Source organism: Condylura cristata, unplaced genomic scaffold, assembly GCF_000260355.1.
Source record: "Condylura cristata isolate star-nosed mole 26May11 unplaced genomic scaffold, ConCri1.0 scaffold00024, whole genome shotgun sequence".
In the NCBI taxonomy this organism is placed as follows: Eukaryota; Metazoa; Chordata; class Mammalia; order Eulipotyphla; family Talpidae; genus Condylura; species Condylura cristata.
The window spans coordinates 11013851-11036680 of NW_004567125.1; the positions used below are offsets into that span (position 1 = coordinate 11013851).

Below are 22830 nucleotides of genomic sequence, written 5' to 3' on the forward strand. Positions count from 1 at the left end.
CCAAGAAGCACCAGACTATTAAGGAGTGTATACTCTGAAAGGGCTTTTTGCCATCTGCATACATAGAAGCAAAGGAAACAGACTCATAGTGTGAAAGACTTTTAATAGAATAAGTGTGCTAGAGAGAGAAAAGAGAAGAATAAAACTACCTATCCCCTCATGGGCAAATGCCCAATCAAACAGGCTTGACTTGAAGCAGGTCACTGAGACCTGAATGTTGCCATCAGCCTAAGGAACCTTCTGGCGGGGAACTGCAAGGGGCAAGGTTAGGTCTCAGAGAACTGGAGCAGAAGGAGAGACTCAAAAATTTAAAATGTGCTACATGATCCACCATGAAGTCAACATAATGGCTGCCACTACCTCTGCCAAGGGCCAGGAGCAACCTCCTCCTGCATCTCTCATCCCTTTTCCAAGTGTCTCTACGTGTCTCTCTGCAGGTGTCTCACCCAGGTCTCCTTTCCAGCAGTTCTAGATACAAGTTGGGAGCACAAAGGCAAGAGAGATGGGCTCAAACTGCCTTTCATGTTTTATAGGTCCATGTGGCTCCCGAGCTCCTCCCCTGTTCGCAGTAGCTTCCTTGCACAAGGGCTGGCTTGTGGCTATGTGACTTGTAATCCAAGGTGGCTGCATGTAAGTGGGGGCAAGGAAAATGTATGGAGGTGTATCTGTAACATAGCGGAGACACTTTCTGCCTTGCCAGCTGATCCGACTCAGTTTGAAACTTGAATGGCATCGACAGTGGCCTCCAGGAGGGATCACTGTACTCCTAGCATATAATTATAAAGGGACTTAGGAGTTCCGGGCAGTACATATGGATGGTGTAAGCTGAGCCCTGGAGCTAGAAAATCCAGGGTTCCTGTCCTGACTGTGTGGTCTTGGGTAAATTATGCACGCTCTCTGAAAGTATTCTATTGTCTGAAATGAAGTGGTTCTTCAAGTCCTGAGATTCTGTTTTTAATCCCAAACAATGTGGCATTATTGATTTATGACATAATTAATTTGGAATGGTGATTAACTTGGTCATGATCTAGACTAATTTGTATTTGCTCATTCATGAAAACATAACAAAAAATAGGTTTGTTAAAGCAAATAAGATTATAGAAGTGTTGAGCCTATTTAAGTTACATCTGTTTTCAAGCAATTTAAAAAGCATAGTAGATGCACATTAGCATATTAACGGGGTGTTAATTACAAAAGAGTCTTTTAAAGCAGGTTTCATAAAATCTCCACTTAATATCCATTAGCTGGTGGTACTTACAACACAAACTCTTCACGTGTGTTACTTAGAAGCAATAAAATTGTAATTTAAAAGTGATCTGCCAACTTGTCACAAATTTAGACTGATTTTTCTCTCAGTTGATCCAAATGAGTGAGGCTCTGCCATAATTATATGTAATGCTGGTAATAATGAGGCTGATTATCAATCTTTGTAACTTTTCACTATTTCCGTCATTACAGATTTTAGGGGAGGTGGCAGGGGTGGAAGGAGTTGGGGGTGGCAGGTTGGGGAGAGAGGGTGGGACAGAGGAAAAGATACTGCTTGCTCCCTCCACCAGCCAAGCACTAGAAACAGCCACCTCAGGCCTTCCTCTGGGGTTTGGTGCCTCAGTGGAACTGCCTTGGACTGGCTTTGAAAGGCTGGTCAGGACTGGCTGCATGGAGGGAATCAGTCTGTGGACTGTTGAATCTTTGTGTCCTCCTGTTCCTGCCCAGAGGCCCTGAGGGCTGACCATGGGGGCAAAAGAGGAGCCTTTCCCCCACATACTCTGCATCCATACTCCTCCTTTATTTTCCCTATTGAGAAAGCCCAAAGGAGCTTTGGTAGCAGAGAAGGGCCCCATCAAAGGATTCAGCTTCTACTTCTCTTCCCTACTCCCTGAGAGTTCAAGGGCTAGTGTCTTGGTGTACACACATCTGTGCAAACATAGAGCTGCATGCCTGCAAAATGCTTTCGTCCAGTCTTAGGATGACTGTGTAGTTCAGATGTGTGAGAGTGCTTTTAAATGCTGACAACAAGTTCAAATATAAGCAATGCATTTAGCAAATCTCTGGCATTCAGTGCTCTTCTCTGGAAGGAGGAGGGAGGAAAAGTTGGGTTGTGCTGGGAACCCTGGTGAAGAGAAACAGAGCTGGGGTTTGAACTGTGAGAGGCTGGAGTCAGGATGGGGAATATCCAAGTCAGAAAGTGCCAGGGTCAAAATCCTGAGACAGGCCCAGGGTTGGGTTGGGGAGGTCAAGAGTAGGACAGAAATTGGAGCCGGGGAGCATGAAAGAAGAGCTGAGTAATAGCTATAAGGAGTGGCTCAGCCAGTGTACATAGTACACGGTGGGTCTGGGACTGAAATCCACAGCTGCTGCTTTTTCTCTAGGTTAAATGCCACCTGTATCCTTTACTAGCCTTAGTTCCCTTGGGCAAGTTACTTCATTTCTCTGTTCCCCAGTTTTTGCTTTTGTGCAATAGCAGTAAAAAGCCTACCAACCTCTAAGGGGATTGTAGGTAAGAAATAAGTCCATATATGTAAAGTGTTTGAAACCATGCCTGGCTCACAGCAACTGCTCAAAAAATCTTATCTGTTGCTGTTGAGTGGGGGGTGGGAGGATGACACTAGAGTATCAATGATATGGCCTTCCGATGGCTGCCCCCTGCCCACTTGCTTAGCAGCCTCTTCTGTGTAATAAAATTCTGTGCCAACCAGACATAGCCAACCAGTAACTAAGTTACCCTGGGAGTAGGAAGAACAAGCCAGGTGTCTGAATAATCTGTGAATCTTGGGTTTGTGCACCCCATCCCTCCACTGGAGAAAAGGAGGGAGGATTGGGTGGATTATGCCCAGCATGGGGGAGAATGGAGTGGAACATGGCTCTGAGATGTCCTCTTGACTTCAACTGGAGAGTTCTGGCTCTTAGAAATAACTCCGTACCCTTCCCTATGGGTGTTAACTATTATCAATGATTCATGTCAAGTTTCCGTTCCACCCTGAAGAGGGTTGCTTAATGGGACAGCAAACCCTTTACCCTGGCACAGAAGCAAAGGGGTGGAAACAGCAAGCCATTTGCTGCCTTGTCTAGCCAGTCAGAAGACTCATGCTTGACATTTCACTTTTATTGGCTGAGAATGAGGTTGCTAAGCAACTTCCTCACCTTGGGAAGGATCCATAGTTCTAAGTACTGGGTTTCTCTTTTTCATTAAGTCCCTTTTCCCTAACCCCCCCCCCCAACCCCCAAACACACAGACACACATGCAATTAATTATTCAGAGATTTCAAAGATTTGGCTTTTGGTAAACATTAGAGGCATAGATTTCTTATGTAAATAATTCAATTGGCAAACTATGTATAGGTATACATGTCAATTCAAGTGATTCTATTCATTGATTAGTCAACAAATATTTTTTGAACATCCACCATGTCCCAGGGACAGTGCCAGACACCACAGTGATCATCATTAACAGCAAGGGCGGAACTGGAAGTATGTGACAACACCAGAGCAACCAGCATTTGGAATGGAAGTCAGCATGGAGGACCTCTGTGCGGCAGGCTGGCTGATGGGGAGATCTGGGTGTTCCTCAGGGAGGGAAGGGGTGGCCAAGATGATGGAGTGACATCAGAGCAGTGGCTCTTTACTCACCAGTACAGAAAACTCAACTGGTGTGTCGAGTGTATGGCAACGACTCTTTTTAATAGAGCATGTGCTTCTGGGCTGGCTTGGGCTAAGCCCTTCCCTTACATAATCTTCCACAGTGGCAGTCAAGGCAGACACGAGTCCCCCTACACATATTCACTGAACAGTACATAATTGTGGCTGTTGCTGTGGGACTGGTGGCCTAGACGTTCTCAGCATCTCCTAAGGTAGAGGGCGTGTCTCAATTGATGGGTGAGAAGTTGCAGTTCAGAGAGGTTAAGTTCTTTGCTCAGTTTGCACACCTAGAATCCTACCTAGGACTCTCTGGCTTCCAAGTCTTTCTTCTTTATAGATGACAGCCCTGCAACCATAGCACCACGATGCACATAGAGACTTTAGAAATTGATGTAGGTACCCACCCCGCAGATCCCCCAGAAACTTCGGTTCCTGGTGATGCTCTCAGCTTCTCAAACTGCAATTGGGGTCCCCATAAACCAGTCTAACAATCCAGTTGGTGATGATGGGGCTCCTCGAGAGCAGACCCTCCCAGACCACTGCCACCTGCCCTTCCTTCTCAGAGATATTGGTGAGCCAGTCCCATGTGAGCATTTGTGTCGTGGCACCGGAAGGGATATTGAAGGTCACTGTGGGCCGGGCCAGCCTCCCCCCCACTCCCAGTGAGCTCCAGGAATAGGACTTTCTTAGGTATGTTGCCAGGAGGGAAGAGAAACTGTAGCCTTTGCCCATTGATAAAGTAATGTTTATTTAAATATCGTCTGCATAAAAAGAAGAGCATTCTTGCATTTTCCAGGTGCTGGTCAGGAACTAGGTGGGAAGGAGGACAGAGGACTCCCTGGTGTCAAGAGGGGCCAGGGAGTAGGTGAGGCCAGGGAGAACTGGACTGAAGGGACCAAAGGAAGAAAAATGACTTTAAGTTTGGACTTGAAACCAAGTTTCTGGAAAACTGTGGTTCTTGCTGGGTCCTGGCTGTTGTGGTCATTCCTACAGGGGGAAAAAATGAACAAGGAGAGAGAGAGAAAGGAGGCTGGTAAAAATGTTGTAGTCAGCTGTGTGAGAATGGATTAATCCTCCATCAAGAAACACTTCTGTCATTAAAGTCATTGCCTTCTACTTTTTCTAAAAGCAAAGCTACTAATTTCAAAGAACCATCAGGTCATTATATGAGGCAAAGAACCAAAATGCACTTGTGTAAGGTGCACTTGTCATTTAGAATTTTTAAAAAATGTGATTATAAAATAACCCACCTCTTCTGGGTCTTTGATGTTTATTTGGCAGAATAAACAACATTTTTAAGGCCATTGCCAACTAAACTTTAGCTCCCTTTTTCATTCTATCTCAACAACATACTATTCTTACCACTGAGTAATCAGGCACATTGGAATTGCCTCAATTGTTATTATTATTACTAGTGCTGTTATTAGTATTAGCAATGTAGTTAAATTTCAAATCTCACAAGTATTTTCTTGAAGCAACTTGTAAATTCCCCAAGGTTCATAATGTGTTTATTTTTTGTGCAGATTAATGCTTTTATTTTCAAAGAGTTATTTACTTATGCACATGAGAGCTGAGGTACAGGCCAGAAATGCAGGAGTGTGAGAGGATTTATCAGAGACAGAGTGGGGAGCAGAACAGGGAATTAACTGAAATATACTGCTGAGGGCAGCAGTGGGAGAGACAGGAAAGGTCTCCTTTTCCATGTGGGTCAGCTTCCTGACCTGGGATCGAGCTTGTGCTGCAGTGGCTGCTGATAGAGTCCTAGTGCTGCGACCCATCTCCCACCAGGGAGGGCCAGGTTGCTGTTTCTTAACCATTACTCCTTTGCTACTCTTGGTACAAGTCTATATATTGAGTATCCTCCTACGTAGACTTTCTCTTAGGCCCGTTGCCTCCTTTTTTTTTTTTTAAATAAATAACATTTTGAGTAGTTTTACAAAGATTTATTTATTTATTTATGCTTATAGAACTGGGGTACAGGCCAGAAGTGCAGGGGCAGTGAGAGGATTCATCAGAGACAGAGTGGGGAGCAGACCAGGCAAATCAATGAAGTATATTGTTGAGGGGAGCAGTGAGCGGGTCAGAATGCTGCATCATGTGGGTCACCTCCTGGGTGGGTCTGAACTCATGCTGAAGTGGCTTTAGAAAGCTGTAATGTGGTGCTTTAACCCATTGCGCCACCAGGGAGAGCCTAGCCAGTTGCCTCTGTTTTTAAAATTTGATCAGCTATTTTTAGGCAGATCTTTCTTACAAAATGGAAGCCCAGTCACTTGCTATAAACAGGAGAGATTTTAAAATAAACACAAAATTATTAATATTTTTTTAAAAGTTTGCCTATCTATTCCTCAGAATACCTCCTAATTGTCCTTTACCACAGATGACAGGCTCCATCCCTTGGGGACTCTGGGGTTGAAGAATATGTGCAGCAAAGTCTTGTTTTGTCTGCCCCATAGCTCTGGGTCTGGAGTTGGGGTGCCCACTGGGGGTGCAGAAGTGAAAGACATAGTCTCTGTGATCCATGAACAGCAAGAACAGAGCAGAGTCACAGGGCCCACCCTTTCGTCTGATTTAGAACTCAGGGTTGGACAGCAGAGTGGATTCTCTTCAGAGGTGGGGCTGCGGGGACAGGACAGCTGTCAGCCAGGGAGAGTTCTCAGCTCCCCTTCCGTCTGTCAAGGTGGGGGGGGTTGATGCTCACTCACCTGCCACATTATCTTGGTATCAGGCTCAAGGTAGACACTGGGCTCTTTAAATGTTACAACCTTCAGGACCACAAAAGAGTCTAAAATGATTCTTTCCAGAGGCCTGCTAGCTTGAATTTTAATTTTCCAAGCTTGAGTTCTTGGGAGCTGCCCTCTCCTCTCTCCTTTAGATGAACTTTCAGCTTGAAATCCCTTCATAATTGAGTCATCTTGTCTGTTGTGATGTTACTGCTCTCCAAATCATCTTCACTGTCCTTGACAGTCTGGGCAGGAGAGAGCATGGGCTGCAGATTGACAGTTTGAATCAGGGCTTTGCCATTTACTACCTGGGCACTGTCAGGTACCGTGCTTGGGGTAGGGAAATAAAAAGACATACCCCACCCACCCACCCCCATTTAGTAGAATCAAAAGGAAATAAACAACTATGGCAGTATAGCGTGATAGGTGCTGAGATTTGAGTAAGCATAAGATGGTATTAGAAAACAGAAAAGGGCATCAGAACAGACCAGGAACATCCAGGAAGTTTTCCTGGAGGAGGTGATGTGTGTGTTAGAAGGACAAATTAGAACATGCTAGACAACAGGGGTGGAGATGAATCAATCTGGACCTAGGAGCAGATTGGAGGTAAGGCAGCCTCAGTTTTCTCATTGTGAAGGGCTGAAGTGGTCTTTAGAGGCTTATGTCAGGGTAAAATGAGTTAAGGCACGAAAATGGCCTGATGTTATTCAGGATACATAATAAGTGACTGTTCACTTGAACCTATTTGCCATTCAACTGTGAACTCACAGCCTGTGAGTCATCCTCACCGTGGTCCTGAGCACAGAGGGGCTTGGGCTCAATCTATTATATGCAGTTGTCCTGGACATACGGAAATTCCCTAGGCACAGACCAGAAGGTCACCGCCGCCTCGGATGTGGGAGCAACTATTCTCTCTGGAAAAAGATATTAATCAAGCTAACAGAGATGCCACAGGAAAGCCCAAGTCGGAAACTTTCCATCAGGACATTTATGTTGAGAGTATTTCCACAGTTACACTTCGTGGGCTTCCTACTCTGAGCTCTGCACTTACTGCCCACTGACGTCTCCCAAAAGTTTAGGATAATGGACTGTGCTTGGCAGGCACCGACAGGTGTCTGTAGAAGCAAAAGCGAACCACTGGAGGTCAGGTACTTGACTTCCTCCCTGGGCATCTTTGTGTGGGTCTCAGTGGGCAGGTGGCACCTCCAGGTGGGCATTACCGAACGCTTCCTGCATTAACTCCCTTCCTTCCTTCCACGAGGATGCCACGAGTCACAAAGGCTGAGGCTGAGCCAGGTGAGACTGTTTTGCATGTTTCTTTGGGTTTTCCTGCCTGCCTCTCCTCCTTACATCCCCCTCTCCACAGGGAGCTCTGTGATTTTGGGCTGGTTGCCTTGTTGCTTTCCAGGCTCCAGAGCTGGAGGTTTATAGCTCCTCTCTTTTGGAGAGAATATTCCCTGCTGTGCCCCTGAGATGACACTGGGGCTCCTTTTTTTTTTTTTTTAAAAAAAAGATTTGTTTATTTATGCTTGCAGAACTGGGGTACAGGCCAGAGGTGTAGGGGTGGTGAGAGGATTCACCAGAGACAGAGTGGGGAGCAGAACAAGCAGATATACTGAAATACACCGCTGCAGGGAGGCAGTGTGTGGGTCAGAAGAGGTCTGCCATGCCATGTGGGTTAGCTCTCTGGCTGGGGATTGAATTTGTGCTGCAGTGGCTTCGGAAAGCTTCATAATGTGGTGCTTTAAGCGGTTGGCTCCTTTTTTCCTTTTATCTGGAGTTGTGATTGAGTGTAAAGGAACTTGGGCTCAACTTCTCTGGGCTAATGGCACCAGATGATCATCTGGAACCACCTATGGATACTTGTGGCTGTCCATTTGTCCCAGTGGCAGACATGATGTGTGCAGGGACATTTGTACTGGCCTTCCCTGGCCAGGCCTGACCATCCAAGTCTCCCTGTGCTGTGGGACGAGAGAGAAGGACCTCATGGACACAGAGCTGCATGGACACAGGAAGTCCAGTAGGACACTTCCCCTTTGTCATGATGGACCGTGGCCCTCAAGTCAGGAACTGCGTGATGCCATCTGAACCTTTGCAGTGGGCATGTTTCATGCACCTCACTAAATGTGCGCTGCAGCACTGCCTCCATTCCCAGGGATGTGAGCTCGAGGTGGGGATGCTGGCACAGCGTGGGTGCTGTACCCTCCATCAGCCTTCTAAAGGGGATTTGCTATCAAGTAGAATCCTAAGAAGAGAAAAGCTCAGGTGTCCATCCCCCAGCTTTGTACCTTAACATAGAGCATGTTAAATACTTTTGGTCACCAAATATTTTTTTTTCTTTTCCCACACCAGCAGTTCTTTGTGATGCCAGCTGGGTGTCTTGCTAACCTGTTCTAACAGTATCTACCTAGAGGCAACAGCAGATCGCAGGCTAGGGGCTTAGTCCCCTAAGTGGCTGTCCCCTGACTTCTGATGCCAATTGCAAGTCTTGGTTGTTACCTGTGCTTCTCACTGGTTACAGATCAGAAGTTCCCACAGCTTCCTCCTTTTGGACCCTCTGAGTCCAATTAATTTGTTAGCATGACTCATGGGATGCAGAAAAACATGTTCACATGTTTATTAAAGGATATGAGAAAAGATACAATGAACAACCCCATGAGGAGGTACACAGAGCCAAGTCTGCAGGGTCCCAAGGGTGGGGACTTCTGTCCCATGGGATTGGGGAGCATCACCCTCCAGGTATGGGATGTACTCAGCAACCCTGAAGCTGTCCAGATCCTGTGCTATCAGGATTTTTATGAAGGCTTCATTACATACCCGTGATCAGTCCTTAACTCCACTTGTAGCTCTTCTCCCTACCTAGAGAATGGGGATTGGAGGCCAGGCTGAAAGTCCCAAGCTTCTAATCAAGGCTTGATCTTTCTGGTGACCAGCCCCATTCAGCAGCACACCCAGAGTTGTCTTACTAGAACAGAGCACACCCTATCACTCAAGAAATGACAAGGGCTGTTGGGGTCCTGTGTCAGGAACTGGGACCAAAGACTTAAATGTTAGGAAAAAAGGTGTTCCTGGTGCGCTCATTACTTAGGCAATGCCAGAGGATTAGGGAGCTATGTTCTAGGGATTAGGAATGAAGACCAACACATATTTCTTCTTTCCAGTCACAGTGTCACAGGTATCTGCTCTTCTTCCCTATCAGTCTGGCCCTGGTCTCAGCGGCCAGGTCACAGTGGCTTGGAAGTAGTGGTCCTTGTTACCCTGCATGCTGATCTGACCGCATCCAAGGTGCCTTCCAGGTGGGGCAATGGGGAGCTAACACATAGTTGAGTGTTTCTGTCCTCTATCAGGTGTTCCTCCTCTGTTCTTTGCCTTTATTCTATCAACTTAATGTGCCTTGGGCCCCTTGGGTTCGCAGGTTTGCTGGTGTAGCTGGAAGGAGAGAAAGATACAAGAAACAAAAGCTGGGGCCTTTGTCCTCACAGGTGCCCTCCCTGTGCTCCCTAACTTTGACCACCTATGTTCTTCTCCTCACAGGTTCCCCTGGCCACTCCAGCGCCACGTCCCTGAGCCCGTCGGCAGCCCTGTCCACAGGGAAGCCCATGGATAGTCACCCCAGCTACACGGACACCCCAGTGAGCGCCCCGCGGACTCTGAGTGTGGTGGGGACCCCTCTCAATGCCCTGGGTTCTCCGTACCGAGTCATCACTTCTGCCATGGGCCCACCCTCAGGAGCACTGGCAGCCCCTCCCGGGATCAATCTGGTTGTCCCACCCAGCTCTCAGGTAGGTGTTCTTCATCTCCAAGGACTTTCAGCCACTCACAGTGTCACACAAGCTAACCCTGCAGCCAAGTCAGCACACAGCAGGCCAGGATGCTGGCTGGAGAGTTGGGGGTCTCTGTAGACCTCTCTCTTGCAGGACCTTCCAAGGGTGTCCTCACGTGGGCAGCTCCTTTGGTAGGTATGGCCTCCCTTTGTTCTCAGTTTAGTGATGACTTTTTATTGAGTCAACATGGTGCCTGGTGCTTTATTACATGCTCCAGAGGACACAGGAATGGTCAGGCCTTGGTCTTTGCTCTCCAGGAGCTTATAATTGGGAGGGAAAACAGGCAGTTGTGCACATGGATAAATCTAGAACAAGGTAGCCTATGGTATGTATGTGCCACCTCTCAGATAGAGGCAAAGCCTGGGGGATGCAGGAAGGAAACCTCACTGTCATACTAGAGCCTTCTGCTAAACCAGAGGAGAGTTGTGTGCATGGTAGATTCCATGTGACTGCTCTGAGGCACCCAAACGACAGCCAGCACCCTTTCCTTCCCCTGGCAGGTCACTGAGTGAGTACCCTGCCCTCCTGCAGAGCTCCGCTATCTGTACAGTTGCATAACACTCCCCAGAGTATCCTGGCCTACAAAAGGGCACACTTCTTTTTTTCCCTCACAGCTCCTGTGTTGGCTTGGGTGGCCAGGCTGTAGGCTTGGGTAGCCAGACTACAGGAGCAGCAGGGACTTGGGGTGTGCTTTCCTCATGGCATCTCACCGCAAGGCAAAAGGCCAGACCTCCCCCATCCCACCACATATTTTGGTCCTTGTGAGGGTTGTCAGTGCCTCACAGGAGATTCTAATTGCCTCACCCCGGCCTGGCTGAGCAGCACTAAGTCTGTTCAGATCCTTCACCCCACAAGTGAAGTAGCTAAGCTCAGTGAGCTCAAGTGAAGTGTCCAGTGTCAAGTAGTCAGCCAGCAGCAAAGCCAGGCAAGGGCCCAAGTCACCTGCCCCAGGACCTGTGTTTACCTCCTGTGTCGGGAGTGTGCCAACTTAATCATGGACTCCTGAGCCTCCTGTTGGTTCCAAGGATTAAAAGAGAAGTCAGTGCACCTCGGGAGCCTGCAGGGAATGTAGCGCCTCCTGCAGACCAGCCACAGTGCATGTTCTGTGCGTGCCTGGGGTGGGGGGTGTGGAGGCAGAACCATGGGACACACAGCGGGACCTCCGAGCCTGGTCACGTATATCATGAGGGTGCCAGTGCTCAGGCAAGGGGCTGGAAGGCAGTGGGGATGGATGTGGATATAGCTGTGATCATTTGGCGGGACCTGACCCTCCAGAATGAGGGGGCGGGTTGCTTGGATAGTCACTTTCATGCAAATGGCTCCAGGAGGGCAGGTTTAGCTGAGGTCAGCTTAAGACAGAAAGGTCCGTTCACTTTATGGGTCTTCACACTGGTTCCAGTGAGTACCTGTGAGGACTGGCTGAGTACAGAGACAGACTGGTGATACCCTAGGTTGGGGTGTCAGCACTGGAAAGGGAGACCAGTGTTTGTCCTGGCATCAGTGACCCTGTCGCAGGCGAGGCAGAAGCCAAGCAGATGAACAAGATAGTTTCCGAGAGTCATCACCATATCCGTGAAGAAATCAAACAGGGTGAGGGGAGAGTCGGTGAAGGGCTGGTGGGCAGGCAGCAGGGAAGACACCGGTTCTCCCAGGCGGCATTTGGCAATCACGCTCTAGTCTGCTGCAGCCAAACCTGGCCAATAAATTTGTCTTTATAGCCTTGTGAGTGGCGGAGCCGCTATTCCTGGACCATATGTCTGTACAGAGGGATTGAGGTTGAAAGGTCAGCTAAAAGCTTTGGTCCTGGCCAACTGGGCTGTGTGCTGAGGCCAAGTTTGGCTTGGGGAGCTATATTAAGCTTGCCAAGCCCTGGTGAAGCACGGCGGCCTTGGACGCTAACCGGTGCTGTGGGCCTGGGCTCCGGACCCGCACGGCCACAACCCTTTGCCTGGTTAGATGGCGGAGGACGGAAGCCCCCAGTGTGAGCCACGGTGAGGTGAGTGGGACTCTGGGCCCATGCAGCCTGCCGACCTGGCCAGGACAGAGGGTGAGGGGACTTGTGAGGGGGACATTCTCCCTCTGTGAGCGGGTCTGGGTGGGTATGACCTGGGGCATGGGGGGGGGGTTTGGAGGGGGAAAGGGGGACTTCTGTACTGTCCTGCATCTGAGCTTTTCATATTGCTTTCGCTGGATTTTCAGTCTCGAATAGTAAAGACTGCTGAGCTAAGAATTTGGAGGCAGACTGTATACCCTTTCATCAACCTTTTTAATATCTTATTTTTATCTTGTTCCTTTTTCATTGTTGTGGGGTGACAAATATTTGCCCTGATTATCCTACCTGGATTTCTATGAATATCAAAGGAGATGTGGCTTTGAAAATCATTCCTTGAGGATCACAATGCTCTAGGGCAGTAGGGTGGAATTATAATTATTATTACTGCGGTCATTACTGTATTTAGGTGATATTGTATGCATCTAGGTAATAGCAATTCAGGTGTACTCTGTTGCTGAAAGATACTAGAGAAATTCATTTCAAAGAGCATTCATTGAACCAGGCACTAGAGATTTTAAAAAAGAACTGTAAGACGTAGCCTTGCCCTGGCAAGTATTTAAGCAGAGTGAGCAGTTTTCAAAGACATCAAATATCCAAATATATAATTTGGGAAGGCATTTGTGCAACGTGCAGGCAAAATTGTGTAGGCCACATTTTCCTGAGTGTGTGAGTGTTTGTGTGTGTGTGTGTGTATGTATGTGACTACAACATTAGATATTTGTATATGTGTTGTTTTGTTGTTTGACTGGACTGAAGCAGTTCCCATAGATCTTTGGAAGGCTCCTTACTTCCATTCTGAACCCCACTGCCTGATCTGAGTTTTGTCCCTGCTACTTCCTGCTATGGTAGTGATTGACAACTGTATTGTTATCCTCTCAGATGTTTGTATTTTTATAAAGAAGAAAAATTGCTAGTGCTAGGGCTGAGATAGACCTCAAAAATCATCTGATTTGATGATTAAAAAAAAATAAAACTGTATAGACTTCTCTCCAAATTAAAGTATATTTGGAAGCCCAGTACAAATGTCAAATAAAAACATCTGGTTGAACTGGGGGCAAGAGATGTGCATTCTTCTTGTTTAACCTCTCCATACACATACTCTGAGTTTGAAACCCCTCATCTGGTCTGTAGATGGGGAAATGGAGTCCCTAAGAGAAGTGATGAGGTCAAGATCACACCTCAAGGAAGGGGCAAGTCTAGCCTGGACCCAGGACTCCTGCCCTTGGTTTGAGATCCAGGTTCCTTACTCCTCATGGCAAAGGCCCTCACTGGCTTGAAGCAGTGGGAAAGGAATACCTACTTGGAGCCTGACTGACTGGCTACAAATCTGCCTTTAATGGAATAATTTGGGATGTGAGCAGCTCAGAACTATAGACTGATGTTCTGTGATGGCTCCAGGGCTTCCAGGATGCATGAGGTCCCTGGCCTTGTCTGTAAAGGGCAGCAGATGAGTCAGGTGTGCTTCTACAATGTTCTCAGGAGGCAGAGTTACCAGGTGAGGCCTGCTCCAAAGTGCTCCAGTCAGCGGGCTGCTTCTAATGGAACAAGACAGCCAGCGCCGGGGGCTAGGGGCCAGCAGCTAATGGGTTCATGCTCAGTGCTGCCTTTCATCCCGTCTGTAATGTTCTGTGTCCAGACGAGAAAACACCAGCCCACCTCTGCCGGTCACGTGCTCCCCTGGCATCAGGCCCATGAAGAGGTATGTTGGGGAGTGCTGTCAGTTTAGACCTGGGGGTCTCCTCTAGGGCTTCCTCACCAAGGAGGAAGGTTAGGAAACTTAGGATAGGGAAGTCTGGGGTGTCCTCCCATGCAGGACAGACAATGCGGTGAAGAAGGCTTGGTAACCTAGCCCAGCCTGTTAATCTGGAGAGTGCCTCCTGGCCTCCTATGAGGATTAAACAGCTAATTAGCAGAGAGAGAGCTGTTCTCATACGATAGTGCTCACAGCACCAATAATAGTAACTATGGTCTCTTTTGGCTGTGGCTGGGGGTGATAGAGCTAGGCCCGCTGGAGACCAGAGTGGGGGGGGATGGGTGAGGGTCCTTTGATTCCAAAGTGGCTTCTTCCTTTTTGCCATAAAGTTTCTTGTCCATCAGAGTCATGGTCAGCCAGAGGAGTCTTTGGGGTCATCTGGCCTCAAATACTTCCATTTCGTAGAGTAGAGCTATTTCCTATAAGCACTCAGAAAAGTTGTTGCTTCCAATTCATACTGACAGAAACCCCCTCATCTAACTATAAAAAGCTAACAGACATCTAAATCCATCGTCTACCTTGAGTAATTTCCTGACACCTCCCATGGAATTATTTCATCCCCTTGGTGGATCTAGTCTCATGTATAGCAGGATGCCCAGCCCACTGTCGAGTAGTCGCTCACAATAAACACTGTCCATTCTTGTCTGAATTAACCATATTTTACTGGAATGAACAGAGGTGCCATTTATGGAGCACCTGCTTTGTACTGGAGAGTCACATCATGATCTCATCTAATTCTGCCAGCGACCGTACTAGTGAGCTATTGCATTTTACAGACAAGGAACTGGAGTGTCAGAAAAGATAAGAAACATCTTTGAAGTCATGCAGCCTTTAAGAGCATACTGGGGGGGGGGGTCAATCCCAGGTCATGTGACTCCAGGGCTGATCTTTCAACCATATCAGTGATTCTCAGCCCTGGATGCACATTAGTGTTACCTCATAAGGTAAAAGCAATAAGGTCAGTGGTCCTCATTTGGATGTGGGAATCTAAGCTTCAGTTTTCTCAATGCTCCCAGCTAAACACCCAGGGTTGAGAACACCAAACACACCAAAACACAATCTGAGACACGAGTTCTGGATGACTTGTTTTAGTCTTATATAAAAAAGCATGGGGAGAGAGATAGACTCTCCACCACATAAGGGTTTTCACACCTCATATCAATTTTTAAAAATTCCCAGTGCTCTGATTTCAAAGCAAGGAAGATTGTGTCTTTCCTCTTTTTGCATCCTTCACAGCATTTAGCCCAGAGTCCCTGCCCACCTCCAGTGCTCAATAAATATTTGCTCAGTGAATTGAAAAGCTAGTAAGTAGAAGGAACCAAAGAGGCTTGTTGTGTTTTATGTTTTATTGATCATTCTTTCTGTCTCAGAGGCCTCAGATAGAGTAGAAATCCTACCCTTTCTCGCTTCACTTTGAGTATTACAGTCTTTTTGGTGAGGCAATGTGATTCAGAACTCAGGTACATCACACAGATACCTCCCTGAAACATCCAGATACTCATCAGATGCCTCTAACTGGACATTTACACACATGTCTACTTGTAACCCCCTTTGTTGAGTTGAATTATATGTGTCCTTAATTTTGGTGCATTCTGACTCCTCTAGGAGATTGTGCTCTTTTGAGAATGAGAGATGGATCTTCCAGATTTTATTTCTTCCTTCTCAGTCGTTGGGAAGTTGACCATGGGCACTCAGAGATACTGTTGATTGGTTGGCTGTCTCATATTTACTTAACTTCCCTTTGGTGAATACAGAACAGGTTGTGTGTGTGTGTGTTTTTTTTTTAAAGATTTATTTATTTGTGCATATAGAACTGGGGTACAGGCCAGAGGCTCAGGGGTGGTGAGAGGCTTCACCAGAGACAGAGTGGGGAACAGAACAGGCAGATCGACGAAGTACACTGCTGAGGGGAGCAGCGGGCGGGCCAGGAGAGGTCTGCCACGCCATGTGGGTCACCTCCAGGGCAGGCGGGGATTGAACTCATGTGGAAGTGGCTTTAGATTCCCAGTGCTGTGCTTTAACCTGCTGCGCCACCAGGGAGGGCCAGGTTGTGTGTTTTTTCTGTCATCTCCCCAGGAGCACTGTGGGGTGTAGGGTGGTGAGTTCCATCTGGCCATGTGCCCACTCCATGTCTGGCATGGGCAAGATGAAGCACAGAGTCCCTGGCTGTGTGATTTTAAACTTTTACAGGATGATCATCTAGTCCTTAAGAGACAAGTTCAGAAACCAATCTGGGGCTTTTTCACCAGCTTTTAGTACCACTGCAGTTGGTTTAACATCTTCAGTGGGGCTATGGAGATGACCATGACATGAACCTTCTCTTCTATTTGACTGTGATCTCCTTCAGAGAACTCACCTTAACTTACCTCTGCACCCCAGGGCCTGGCACAGAGCACTTGGTGAATGTTTTCTGATTGACTAAATGAATGGACTTGTATTTTTTTTTTCTCTTGGCTTTCTTGGAGTCTAAGTCTCTGGCCTGAGGCCTGTGGCCCTTCTTGGAGGACTGCAGTCAGTAGTTAATAGAAAATTTAAAAACACGCGGCTGACATGTCCTCAGTGTGCCATTCAGTGAAGATTTCCAGCTCAAATAAAACTCTTGAGTCAAATGAATAAAAGCACTGCACTCTGGTGGACATGTGTTGTGACTTCCAGTTTTGGTTTTGTCTTCTAGAAATGATTTAGAAGACACAGTTCCTCTGTGCCACTTTTTTCCTCTCTTAAGTTTCATATCCCATGTAGACAGTTTAGATACTCTGCATTTGAAACTACTTCTCAAAATACAACTTCCTTTTTCTCAAGGATGTCCTTGATGCTTTCGGCCTCTGGGATTGGGTTTACCCTGGTTTTGTGTTTTATTGTATATTTTTCTCTTGCAGCTAAATGTGGTCAACAGCGTCAGTATTTCAGAGGACATCAAGCCTTTACCGGGGCTCCCTGGGATTGGAAACATGAACTACCCAACCACTAGCCCTGGATCTCTGGTTAAGCACATCTGTGCCATCTGTGGGGACAGGTCCTCAGGTATGAGCAGAAGTAGTGTCCCTATAAGGTTCCAGGAAAGTTCTTGCTCTCCTGTTCACGTGGCTACTTTGTTCCCCTGTGAAAGAAAAAAAAGGGCCTTTAGAATGTTCTAACTGGGGACTAGGCTGTCATTTTCTATCACTGGGCTCACAGCCTGCTGTCCTGGTGAATTTAAAGTATGATTTCATTTTTGAGGATTAGATTTATAGGCTACATATTGAAGCCCCTGTCTGGAATGATTGTATTGCTGGAATAGAAAAGTTATATGATTAGCAAGCATCTCAAACCAGAGTTGCTTTAACATTTACAAAATTATTTTTAATTCCTTACAGAATGGTGTTCCAGAAGTACTAGAAAAGTACAAAAGCAAGCCTAAATTTATTTATAATGTCCCCAACAAAGATAGCTCTTTAATAGTTTAACGTAACTCTATCTAGAACATTCTAGTTTTTAAACATACTTCCATGGGTACATAAGTATGTTTTTAAAGCTTCTTTGAACCTTTTCCATTTTTACCCAGATTATTATTTTTTTCTCTTCCTCCACCCCAAGTCTCCACCCCACCACTTTTAATGACATTTGAATCACTGATTTAATGGGAAAATGGTGACTTACCCATGAGGGCTAACTGAATTTCCTCACCTTTTTACTGTCACCAACACCAGTATGAAATGTCACTCCTCTGAAAGTTCCAGGTGCCTGGAACTTAGCTACATGGCTGATATTTGCTTGCTCTCAAAGAAGGGTCTTAGAATCATGCAGACTTGATCACAGCAACTGAAAGCCAGCCATACCTTGGCAGTTTTCTGTGTTGTGGTATAGTGGGAAGTCTGGGTGGCTCACTCATACAGCCATATGCCACTTTATGGTAGGGATATGTTCTGAGAAATTGTCATTAGTGATTTCATCCTCGTCTGAACATCATAGTGCAATCACACACCTACACTGCATGGTGTGGAGAATGGGAACCCCATGGTATCTGCGCTCCATTGTTAACCAAAACGTAATTGACCCATGACGGTATGTTGAAGACATCCACCATGGGAATAGGGGAATGACAGGCTGGTTTCATGTTTCTCATTGAAAATAATTTAAAGCTTAAAGCATTGGATTCTTTGGCCCAAGGTAAAATTGTGTACTCATTATTGCTGTGAGTTCAATAAATTTGTATTAGCAAACTTGTATTGTAGTGAGTAGGCACAGGCTGGCTTTTCATCAGGCAGGCTATGTTTAGCCACCACTTAATGTCAGAGCTGCTTCCTCCACAGTGTAAGCTCCCATGATGCAGAGCGCATACTCTCAGGGACTTCAAATTCACTTTAATACCAGCTGAAATACACCAAATTAGAAAATTTTATCAGGCTGGTGGCGCAATTCCATCACATGTTACATTCAAGAACCAGACATAAACATGGCTTGAATGATTTTTCTCTCTCTATTTTTTAAGATGCACGACTCTAGTCAGTTGCACTTAAATGTATGATGTGGCATTGAGGAGATTTGTACTTAGAAAGGCCTTGGGATTCTCAATGACTGTGCAGAGGTGGGTGCGGTGGCTCTCTTGACAAGGACCAGCCATCCCTGGCGGGGGTCACTGAAAACAGGACGTGTGCAGCAGATTACCAGGGCCATGAAATGAGTCAAGAGGTTATTTTGGATCAAGCCAAACCAGCTTCGTCAGGTCTTTAAGTCATATCTCAAGAATACATGTCCTATTGTGCTATAAAGATCATAAACCAATTTATTTTTCTGAAGATAACAGTATTTCAAAAATTTAGAGCTTGGACTCTGTTCAGAGTTGATGTGTTAAGTAGGGTTCCTAAGTCCTTCAGCCTCAACTATGGGGAAATATTAGTGACGCTGGGGTTCTTTTCCAGCCAGGTAATACATAATCAGCATAAATATTTTTATTTATTATGCATGCTAATGCCCTGCAGGAGGCAGAACACTTTAATTAATTGATGAAATAAATGAAAACAAAATCTTAGGTTAGGAATTTTCTAATGATGCTCCTGGAGTTGGCTATTCTAGTGATGATCTTCCCGAGGGAAGACCGAAAGAAAGGTGTAATAATTCTTTCTGCAGTTTGGTTCCTGTGATTGAGGCTTCCTTCTCTACGGTTGATTCCTCACTTCCTGTCCCAGTGGCCAGGAGGTGTGGCAGCCTTCCCTGGGGGTATTTGAGTGAAAGGCCAAAAAAGCACAAAGAACCACCTATGGAATGTCCTTTCTTTTGTGACCAGGGAAGCACTATGGTGTGTACAGTTGTGAAGGCTGCAAAGGGTTCTTCAAGAGAACCATCCGGAAGGACCTTGTCTACACATGTCGGGACAACAAGGACTGTCTCATTGACAAGCGCCAGCGCAACCGCTGCCAGTACTGTCGCTACCAGAAGTGCCTTGTCATGGGCATGAAGCGAGAAGGTGAGGCTGCCCACTCCCTCCCTCTGCTCAAGGAGAGCAGGTGGCATATACATGCGGTGGGAGGCAAGTGCTGAGGGTAGGAAAGAGCCCTTCGAGGCTGGTATGTAGGAGGGGGAGGGAGAAGTAGAGCTGGAATGACTGGGTACCTTGGTTTCTCAAGGGTGGCAGCCGAATGTCTCAGTGCAAAGGGGACAGGAGCATCTTGCTTCTTCGCCTTCGCCCACCTTGTCCTCCAACTCAGATGATGCCCCAGACGGGAGCTGCTCCCTTGCTCTTTCAATGGCCAGGCAGCAAGTGTCGGAGCTGAGGTTTCAGGGTCCTCCTGAGCTGGCCTACAAATGGAATGTGAGCTTCCCTGCATGCAGCTGGCTTCTCCCCCCTCTCTCTTTTTAAAAGATTTATTTATGCATACAAGACCTGGGGCATAAGCCAGAGGTGCAGGGAGTGAGAGGATTCACTAGAGACAGTGGGGAGCAGAACAGGCTGAGCTCCTGAAGCACACTGCTGAGGGAAGCAGCAGGTGAGTCAGGAGAGGTCTGCTGTGCCATGTGGTCACCTCCCTGGGTAGGGATAAAACTCAGTGCTTGGAGTGGCTAGTAATAGCTTGACAGTGCTGTCTTTAACCCCTGGGCCACCAGAGTAAGCCTCTTCTCCCTTCTCTTAATCTAGATCTCACTAAGGAGAAACCTGTTGCATTGTCCTCTTTCTGGAGCTTTATGACCTCGGTCTGATTGGTGTATCCCTTGGTTTTGGGGGGTTAATGGCATCCCCAGTAATCATCCTTAACGCTCTCGTTCAGCCCAGCTCTGTGCGTTTTTAAACCCTTACATCTTTCAGTTAACAATGTGGATTAGCTTTCATGTGGACTGTGACTGAGTAAACAGAAAATCTGAAAGTGCTTTCTGCTCATTTGTAAGGCTGAAAAGTCTTTCTGCTAAATAACACAAATAAATTGGATCAGGCAGTTAATTAACAATTGAACTCAAGCAGGTACATGCTCTTATTAGTGACTCTTTCAGAGTAAGGAAATCCTGCTTCTTTGTAGGAAATAGGAACAGTCATTTAGTAAGTCCTCAGTGACTTCATTCTTGAACTTCTTTTCTGGGAAGAGGGAAAGGACAATGCAGGAAAAGGTCTTCGAGCCCCTGCTAAGAGAGAACACTTACAAGAAGATAGCAATGATGTTCTTGGACCTTAGCAAATCTGAGGTGGAGGTGACCCTCACAGTGGCTGACCTTCACCATTCTATAGTAGAAGAAACAGACCAGGGCCAGAAGCAGGCTCTTCCTTTTGGATCACAACTCAGCTTGAGCCGCCTTTCCTGCAGGGGACGCAGGAGCTCTGGGATGCAGGGCAGCCTGAGATGGAACAGGAGCCTCTAGTGGACAGCTCCAAGCCTGGGACCCCCACAGTCTCCCCTGCCCTGCAAGTTCATCATATGGTCCTCTTCATTTTAGAAGTTGGCCATGTTTTAGTTTGCTCAGACCAAACCCCACCTTTCAGACTCCTCTCTTTCATATACCATACTCCAAGGGTGAGAGGCTCTGGGCTTGCCATCAAGATGTGTCCAGAATCTTTCCATATCTCACTACTTCTATGGCTACCCCTGTTATTCAAACCAATATTAACTTTTTTGTAACATTCCAAATAGGTTTCCAGAAGTCTTCTTGCTTCCATGTTTGTCATATCATTTCTCTTAACAGAACAACCAAAGTGAGACTTTGTGAACAAGAGGGTCAGTTCATACCCTTCTGCTACAATCCTTCAGGCCTTCCCTCCTAGTCCGGAAAATGGGCAAGACCCTGATTACATCTTCAAGGTTGTACCTGGTCTCACAGTCCCACTGTATCTGTGCTCCAAGCTTCTTGGTTTTTGTTCTGGGCTGCTAGTAGCTTTCCCACCTCAGGATTTTTGCCCTTAATCTTCTGTCTGCTCGGAGTATTCTCTCTTGAAGTATCCGCATAGCAAGTGTCAGCTCTTCCTTCAGACTTAAACTTGATCATCACCTTCTTGTAAAGTCCCACTGGACCACACTCTAAAATTGTATCTGCCACCCCTAACAATTCCTAACCTCTTCCCCACAGTGCTTACGCTATCTCACATATTTATTTTGTCTCCTGTCTTTCATCAAGAAGGCAGGGTTGTATTCTATATCACCACCTCCACTGCAATAGCAACAGTAACTAGCACTGAGTAGGCATAATAAATATTTTTTAAATGAATGGGCAGATGGTATATTTATTTTTTGAATCAATAGATGATTTAAACTGAATATTGAAATCAAAAGCTTTAGGCAATGGTGGAGAGCCTAAAAAATCATTCATTCATTCATTCATTCATCCAATACTAAATGAGTACCTGTTTTATGCTCAGGTCATATTTGCTGCAGAGGGGTGGATGAGCATACTGATTAGAACCTGTGATGTGAAAAGTCAGTTTGTGGAAGTTGTCTTCTCTTCTGCAGGATATAATTGATACTTTCTGTTGTTTCTGCCACCGTGACAGTCAAAACAGAAAATCAGTCACCTCAAAGAGTGTCTTTCAGCAGCAAGAGCATGACTGCAGCAGGGGTCATTATTTCCCCCCTCACAGAGTATAAAATAAGTTTCAAAGGAACTTAAAAAAAAATAATTTTCAGAAAGAAAAAGGAAAAGGAATTGTCCATAAGCTCATGAGGCTTGAGCCAAAGAGGTGGTCATTTCTGCTCTTGCCAGTCTGAAAACTCAGGCTGAAATTCCCCAACTCCAACAGGGTCTGTGCGGTCGCAGGTCAAGTGGCCAGAAGTCCTTGCTTTCGTCTAAAAACAGAAGAGTGAGAACAGGGGCGTGTGGGCTGGAAGAGCGTGGGCTGTCCTCCTGTTCAATTAACAGTGTTCTGATTCTGCAATAGAAAAATGAGTCCAGTTCTGAGTTCTGCATTGCTAAACAGAATGTGGAGAAATGGAAGAGATGAAAAGCAGAGTGATAAACATTAGGAGGGAAAAGAAGAAATTGCTGAAGGAATCAGTACTGTTTACCCTGACGAAGAGAAAGCAGGGAGATAACCCATTCCTCATCTCACGCCAAGAAATGCCAGTGTCACGTGGCTCCTGGACAGCCTTCCCTCCCCACTATCATTTCGAGCCTTGCTTTAGAGAGCTTGCGGATCAGTTTGAACATCTTCCTGAGGACAAAAAGAATAAAATCCTGGAAAAGAGAATGGACTATGAAATTTGCATTGCTAGAGAGCTGAGCAGATGGAAAGATGAAGATGGGTCAGGCTTAGAATTCACCTGCCAGGAAGGAGGGGCCAGACCCCCTTGCCTTCACAGCATACATAATGCTGGGATTGGAGTGGACACTGGCTAGTCACTGATGTAACATGGTCATTTTCTGAAAGAAGAAATGGGGTATCTGAGA

General features: G+C 46.4%; 1 protein-coding gene across 2 annotated transcripts in view; it reads left to right on the top strand.

The window, feature by feature from the left end:
* The window catches only part of RXRG (retinoid X receptor, gamma), a 41305-nt gene that overhangs the window by 8410 nt on the left and 10065 nt on the right, over positions 1-22830 (top strand). For both annotated transcript variants that reach the window (XM_004688418.2, XM_012729239.1), the window contains exons 2-4: positions 9891-10138; positions 16866-17010; positions 19253-19432. In XM_004688418.2, the coding sequence (XP_004688475.1) occupies positions 9891-10138; positions 16866-17010; positions 19253-19432 (573 nt within the window). The remainder of the gene's footprint in view (positions 1-9890; positions 10139-16865; positions 17011-19252; positions 19433-22830) is intronic.